Source organism: Manis javanica, chromosome 14 (genome assembly GCF_040802235.1).
Source record: "Manis javanica isolate MJ-LG chromosome 14, MJ_LKY, whole genome shotgun sequence".
NCBI classification, from domain to species: domain Eukaryota; kingdom Metazoa; phylum Chordata; class Mammalia; order Pholidota; family Manidae; genus Manis; species Manis javanica.
Window position 1 is genome coordinate 80,303,621 of NC_133169.1, and position 7,676 is coordinate 80,311,296.

At 47.4% G+C, this 7,676-nt stretch overlaps 1 protein-coding gene across 1 annotated transcript; it reads right to left on the minus strand.

The window, feature by feature from the left end:
* Window positions 1-4,444: 4,444 nt before the first annotated feature.
* Window positions 4,445-7,433, minus strand: LOC140846182 (uncharacterized). Its single transcript, XM_073221748.1, has 2 exons — window positions 6,432-7,433; window positions 4,445-6,298 (listed from the first exon to the last, which is right to left on the minus strand). Exon 1 carries the CDS (start codon window positions 7,167-7,169, stop codon window positions 6,477-6,479), a length of 693 nt encoding a protein of 230 aa, XP_073077849.1. The 5' UTR covers window positions 7,170-7,433; the 3' UTR covers window positions 4,445-6,298; window positions 6,432-6,476.
* Window positions 7,434-7,676: the final 243 nt, after the last annotated feature.

Here is a 7,676-nt window from a genome sequence, read left to right on the forward strand (position 1 = left end):
TTCTAATGCCCTCTTCCTGAAATGCCCCATGGTTCTCCACGCTGTGTGTTCACTCTGACTGCCGTACACCCGGTTTGTTCAACCACAGGCGTGTGCCTGGGGGTCTTTGACTGGAGGGCATTGGCATTTCCTATCTCTTTATTACAAAAGCCCAGAGACTCTTGGAGGAACGGAAGGGTAAGGAACTCCCGCAAATTTGGAGTCTCCTTTAGTGGTGGTGGTGGGGAACAGGCTGTGGTGAGGGTGGAGACATGCACATATGTCATGTTTCATGCTATATAAAAAGATGCCCGTGCCCCTCTGTAGTTCAGTACTTTCCCAGGCCTGGGAGACTTGTTTCAAAGCCCACTCCACATGGTTTGGCACTTATAATCTGAACTACTGAAACCGTACCAAAGCAACTGCCCACCTCACTAACCCCTGTGGTTTCTTGCTCTGATTCTCATTCTCTCTGGCGGATTTCGGTGATTTGATGTAACAATGGTTTGCATACTACAGACCACCTTTGTTTAGAGCACTGGGCTAAGTGCTCTACGTATCTTTTCAACCTTGTTATTCCTGAGAAATAGGTATCATTGTAACCCCATTTCACAAGTGAGAAAACTGAGACATGGAGAATTTAAATATCTTGTCAAGGTCAAACAGCTCATAAGCAGTAGAGGCAAAATTTGACCCCCTGGTGGTTGGTTCCAAAGGCTATTTTCACATGACAGGTGAAAATAGCTACAAGTTGTGGACATCCATGCAGGCTTCCTGAGAAAGTAGGATTTGGACTTCAGTTTGAACAGGACTAGAAACTGAGTTGGGAAGATGAGAAATGAGCTGCAGCAAGACCCCATCAAGACTTCCTTCTCTCTGTGTGCCAGCAGTCCAGCATGTGCCTGAGCTAAATTTCATATATGGTTTCCAGAGCTTTATTGCAGATGGCTTATAAAAACATTTCTTACTATAGGTACATTTTCAAGGTACACCTTGATTTTTTATTTGAAGTTTTATCTTGGAGCTCATTAACTGTCAGTACACAGAGGTGTATCATTCATTTTAACAGGAGCGTAGCTATACATTGCATGGGCATAAATACGCTGGATTATTTAACCTAATCCCCTTTTGGACATTTGGGTTAATTCAGTTTTTTGCTATTACTAATTCTATAATAAATGGCCTTGATCATATATCTTTGCTCACATTTGGAAGTCTATATGATAAATTCCTACAAGATGAATTGGAAGTGGGTCCTCCTGTGTCAGTCACCCCAGCTGACACCATATTGATCAGAGAACTGCCCAACCCAGTCCTTCCTCAATTTCTGAACCTCAAAACCATGAGCCAAATAATTGTGAATGTGTAAGCCGCTAAGTTTTGGGGTAGTCTGTTACACAGTAATAGATAACTGTGACAGGGTATGCAAATTTTTAATTTTGGTTGATCTTGTGAAATCTCTTACAAAGAAGTTATACCAATTTACATTCCCATAAATATATGAGTACCCACTTTTCTACATCCTCACTAAAACAGTGCACTGTCAAACTTTATCTCTGAAGTCTGAAAGGTGAAAATAGTATCTCATTGTTTTAATTTACATTTTTTTAATAAATGAAATTACACATCATTTTGTGCATTTAAAAGCCATTTGTGTTAATTTCTGTGATCTGTCCATTTCCTTTGCCCATTTATCTATTAGGCCATTTGTCATTTTCTTATTGATTCATAAGATCTCTTTATATATTAAGGGAGGTAATTTTTTTTCTCTATGTGGGGCAAATATTTTCCCACGTCTGTGTCTTTTGACTTTGTTTGTGGTAGCAGTTAATCTATAAACCATGGTTGAAGTAAAGGATGTATCTTTCTTTTAGACAGCAGCTACATAGCTGTCTTAATTCAGAGATGGTCATGTATTGGTTAAAATACATTAGAGATGAGAAATCTTTCAACAAAATCATGTTATTTTTGAAATCCAGCAAAGCATAAATCAGTACTTACATAAATGTCTACTTAAATCGCACATGTTCCCTTGGAGCATATTTTGTTTGCTTGTCAGTTATGCAGTGTATTCCCCACACTTACCCAAAGACAAGGCTTTATAAGAAGGCAGCCACAGGAAGAAAGTACAGGGAGAATGGAGCTCACCCTCTCCTGTGGGGGCTTCTGACAGGCAAGATCTCCAGGCAAGGTTGGGTAGAAATTCATGGTCCCAGGGATTAACCAAAGTTCCTCTTCAGATCAGCTGTTCCTGGGAAGGAATGCTGGGCTGTCACATTCCTATCAAGTACACTTACCACCACCCTTTCCCTACAGACTCTGGGTGACACCCCAGTCTCCTTTGGCTTTGCCCATAATATCTTAGCTTTTCCCCTATAGCCTGGTCCCAAGTCGGAGGCCTGGGAACATTCCATCCTGCTGGTCTTCCCTCATTCAGTTGTGACCCACACATCCTTGGACAAGAGAGGTTACATGAGAGGTGTGGATATATGCCTCTCTCCTCATTTCCTACTCCTGTGGACCCAGGACAGGTAAGTGGTGGTCAAGTGAACTTTTCCACTTTGCACCTCTGGTTTGCTTCTCCTGGGACCCAGACAGAGTGTCACCTAAACGTCCTTTTGGTTCTCAAGAACAGAAAGAAACTCAAACTGTGAACAAGACCTCCAGCAGCATCTCCCAGAGAGGGCAACAGCTGGCTCAAGCCCAGGAATGGGTTAGACTGCCCCTGCTTTAAGGCCCCAACAAAGGGATGACATGGTCTATAAAGCCTCTCTCCTTAAAGTGTTCTTCTATTTGGGCTAAATCTCCCAATTCTCTGCTTACTTGCCAAAGAGTCACCTGATCAGTCTTATCAATGAGGGAACAATCCGATTCTAGAGCTCTGGGCCCACAGCTGCACACAGAAGCCATGTGGTGGACTTGGTGCGGGACTGGGTCACATCATGCCATATGCATGTGGGGTGAATTTTGGTCATTGGCTCTGGAAGCCAATAATGCATGTCCTTAACATTCACCTAGACGATTCTGCTGGTTTTACCTTATATATCTGGTCAGTTTTTCACATCGAGGAGACTTGGCTCTAAAATCTGTGGGTGAATATCTCTGGCATCCATCATGGTCCTGGCCTTTTTAGGACACTGCTAGGAATGAATGTCACACACACACACACACACACACAGTCCAGTAGGCAGCTCTTTTGATGTCCTAGCAAATCATCTAGCAAGATGAAGAGAGACTATGTCTTTTTATTAGGTGACACTAAAGGAATTCTGGGGCAAATAGCACTAACTGCAATTGCCTGGAAGGGGCAGAGATGGATTCATAGACTCCCCATTGTGGAACAGAGAGAAAGAGGTATTCTCCAATTAGGGTACAGGAAGACCATCCCAGTGAGAAAAAAGAGTGTGACTACATAGCCTCTCAGACCTCAGTGTGAATGGCAGCAGCTGAATGACCCTGGAGATATCCCAGCCTTCCTGAAATTCATTTCATCATCTACAAAAAAGGGGAACTACTACATATTTACCAGGTAATGATTAAATGAGATTTCATCACATACATTCAGAGGCAGCTCACAGCGGGCCTTCAATAAACAGCATCAATTAGCATGATTATTCCTCACTTGGGCTTCTCCTGTGTGGACTATCATCTCAACTAACCCCCAGCCCCAGTGCTGTCCCTGAGGGTTGGCTTATACACCAGAGGTCTCCCATGGGTGCTGCTCAGGCTGTTGGTAGATCCTCTCCTAAACTTTGCTTATTACTTCAAGAGGATTGCTGTGGACATCTAAACACCTTCTTCATTGGGGGATCCCCATAGTAAATAGGTCTTGGGGAGACAGAGCTCCTCCTCCCATTTTAAAAGCCAGCCAGACACAGTGCAGACCTGAGACTTGGGTTTGACAATCTGATGCTCCTGCCAAGGACTGGACTCTCGTGTGAGTGACACAGAGATGCAGGTGAGAAACTATCAGGAGCCTGGGGGGGTATAATGACAGTGGGGGTTCTAAGCTGCTCTTGCTACTCAGCCTCCGTTGGTTCCTATTTTCATAGCCCAGTCCTCCTGCCTTCCGATCAGTTCTGTGAACTACCAGACCTCCTTCCAATACATTCCTTTTTGAGTGAGTCAGACAGAGCTCTTACTGTTGCTTGAAACTGCAAAGTTACTGATATAAAACCAAAATATCTTTCCATACTAGGAAGCCAGTGTTAGGCAGGAGGAAAATCTAGCCAGATTTGGGTGTTCAGAGCTACTCTTTCCCTGGAAGAAGCAACTGTCAGGCAAGAAGGCAAAAGGGATGTCCCACAGCATCTCTGGGGCCAAGAAGATGCAGTTCTGCCCCTTGGTCTTGATGTGGCTGGCGATTCTCTATCAGTTCTTACACAGTCTCAAAACTAGCTACTCAGGAAACAGGACAAAGCAGCATAGGAGGAAAAGGCAGGCAAACTCCTGGTTCAAAGGCATAAACATTTATTATAAAAACAAAAACAAGATTTCCCTGACAAACATAAAATCAAAGGGCAGGTACCTCCTGTTGGGAGTTCTGTGTGCTTCAGTGGTCTGAGCGACTATTTCCTCCCCCAGATTGGGGATGTTCTCAGCAATTATTTCTTCAAATACCCTTTCTATCCCTTTTTGTCTTTCTTCTTCTTCTTCTGGTACCCCTATAATGCAGATAATGTTACATTTGGATTGGTCACACAGTTATGTTAATGTTCTTTCATTCCTCGAGATCTTTTTATCCCTCTGCGTCAGCTTCTCTGTGTTCCTGTTCTCTGATTTCTATTCCATTAACAGCCTGTTGCACTTCATCCATTCTGCTTTTAAGTCCTTCCAGAGATTGTTTTATTTCTGTATTCTCCTTCCCAACTTGATACGTTAGCTCTTGCATATTTCTCTGCAGCTCCATCAGCAGCTATGACCTTTATTTTGAATTCTTTTTCAGGAAGATTGGTTAAATCTATCTCCCCAGGTTCCCTCTCAGGGGATGTCTGGTTTATTCTTGTATCAAATTGTTTTGCCTTTTCATGGCGACAGAGGTAGTCGTGGGCAGTTGGCGCATGTGACAGCTCGGAGAACAAAGTCCCTTTCTGCTTGTCTGTCACCTTTCCTTCCTGTGAGAACAGCGCCCCCTAGCAGCTTGTGCTGTGCAGCTGCATGCTGACGGGGCCTCTGAGTCTGCCCCCGGGGGCTGCAGAGGAGGCTCTGCACGGCTGCTGTGGGCATGGACAGTCTCAGGCTGCTGCACTGCTATGGCGGGGCCGTGCCAGAGTGGGAACGGGTGAGAGGCTGTTTATCACCGCGACGGCCCTCAGAGCTGCACTGCTGCCCAGGGGGTTAGGGCACCCAGAGTTCCCCAGGATTCCCAGCTGCTGGGCTGAGTGTGCCAGGACACTTCCTTCAAGCTGTAAGGCTCCTGTCCCTTTAAGACTTTCAAAATGTACTCCCTTTTCTTTAGTCCCAGGGGCGCCAGCTGTGAGAACCCGCTCACAGGTTTTACTGTTCCGTTTCCCTAGTGTCCAGCACACCATGCACTATGTTGTCTGCACTCCTGGTGTGGATCACTAGGGCTTGGTATTTAGCAGTTCTGGGCTCCCACTTCTTCCCCGCTCCAACTCCTCTCCTCCTGCCGGGGAGCTGGGATGGGGGGCACGCGAGGGTCCCACCAGTCCGTGGCTTGTATCTTACCCCCTCCGTGAGGCGCTGGGGTCTCGCAGGTGTAGATGTAGCCTGGCTGTTGTACTGTGTCTTCTGGTCTCTCTTTTAGGAATAGTTGCAGTTGTTATATTTTCAAAAATATATATGGTTTTGGGAGGAGTTTTCCGCTGCCCTACTCAGGCGGCCATCGTGGCTCCTCCCTAACAAAGACCATTTTGAGAAAGGATTACATGGTTTGTTTCTCTCAAGTGGTTGCAGCTGCTAAGCAGTCTCCTCTCAGGTATGGGAATCACATAATGGAGTTTGAGATCCCACTCACACCCAGGAAAAGGGTAGAACCAACCCTCAAGGACAGAAGGCCTGGCTCTGCCGCATCCTGAGCCTTCTGACTCCCCTGGCCTTTGATACTGAATCCCAAGTATCCCTGAGATGTGCTCTTACCCTGGGCCCTCACCTCTTCTGCAGCTGGCCCCTTTCAATAGTTTCCACTTCCAGCCAGTTTCCTGTTCTCAGCCGTACTGGTAGCGATGCTAGACTGGTGCTCCTTGTTCTTTGGTTTGCATGAGGACGCCTTGGTCTTCTGCATGGTGGGATCTGCCTTTTGTCCCTCGTCTTCAGGAGAGCAGTGGAAACTATTAAAAGGGGCGCTCCGCTCCTGTTCCTGCGTGGTGGTGGGGAAGGTGGTGGATACATTGACACAGAGTGGGTATCATGGCTGCTAAGAGAGGAAGGCCCTCAGTAGAGTCTGGACTACTTCACTTCTACATTCCTAGGGCCGGAAAAAGTCTACGTACTCATAGGAGGACGTCTTCCTGCCAAAGTGTTCTTCGGTCTACCATCTAAGTGGTCTCGCATTGATACTCCTTGTCCTCCTCCTCCTCCTCGTCCTCTTCTTTCTTATTCTTATTCAGCCAAGCCAAGGCATGCTGGAAAACATGGCAGCTGAAGCCCTCACGGAGAGCATTGTCCACATGGTCCTGCAGGACCTCCAAGCTGGGGAAAACCCGGCAGCAGCCCAGGCACCTGAAGCCGCTGTCCAGGGCCACCAGCCACTCAGGCGTCTCGGCCCTGGGGATCTCCTCCTGGGCTGGAGGCTCCCCCGCACTGCCAGCCTGCTCCGTCTCCTCCTGGGCTGGAGGCTCCCCCGCACTGCCAGGCTGCTCCGTCTCCTCCTGGGCTGGAGGCTCCCCCGCGCTGCCATCCTGCTCCCCCTCCTCCTGGGCTGGAGGCTCCCCCGCACTGCCAGCCTGCTCTGTCTCCTCCTGGGCTGGAGGCTCCACTGCACTGCCAGCCTGCTCCCCCTCCTGGGCTGGAGGCTCCCCTGCACTGCCAGCCTGCTCCCTCTCCTGTGGGTCTTCACTGTCGTCGCTGACAGTCAGGAGTTCCTGTGTAGACAAGCCGCTCCATATGTCTGAGGCCTGTTCACCCTTTTTTTCAGCCTCTTCAAAAATAGCAAATACTCTTTTGGTCCTCTTAGAGGCGGGCTCATAGACTTCCACCTCATCCCATGACTCAGCTAAGCCTCTTTTCATCTGGACACGCCTGTAGTAGATCTTCTTGACGCGTGCCCTTCCCAGGTATGGTGGAAAGGAGTCTTCAGTAGAGACGGAGGGAGCTTCCTGTTCCTCCAAGACCTGGGGTTGAGTCACCTCAGGAGGCTCAGTACGAGGAACATCCTGATGCCACTGAGGGATTCCTCCTCCTCCTCCTCCTGGGAAAGGAAATTTCAGACATGAGAAAACTAGAATAAGTGTGTGAAGTCTGTAGGAGTTGAGATGGTCATGAGAATATTCCTATGTGGGCACATGGCCTGGAAGTAGACACATATGTGAAATCACAGAATGCCGTGTGACATACATTTTATCTGAGGTATATATGGCATTGAGCGTGTGGAGGTCTGTGTGTGTTCTGGGACATACCTGGTGAGTGCTTCTGACATTGGTAAGGGGGTGGTGAATGACGGTGTACATGTGTGTGTGGTGCGACAATACACATGAACAGGGGTGGTGCGTGTTCTTACTGTGAAACAGTTAAAGACA

Excerpts from the sequence above, each read along its gene's own strand:
- LOC140846182 (XM_073221748.1), bottom strand. The coding sequence starts at position 7,169 with ATGAAAAGAGGCTTAGCTGAGTCATGGGATGAGGTGGAAGTCTATGAG.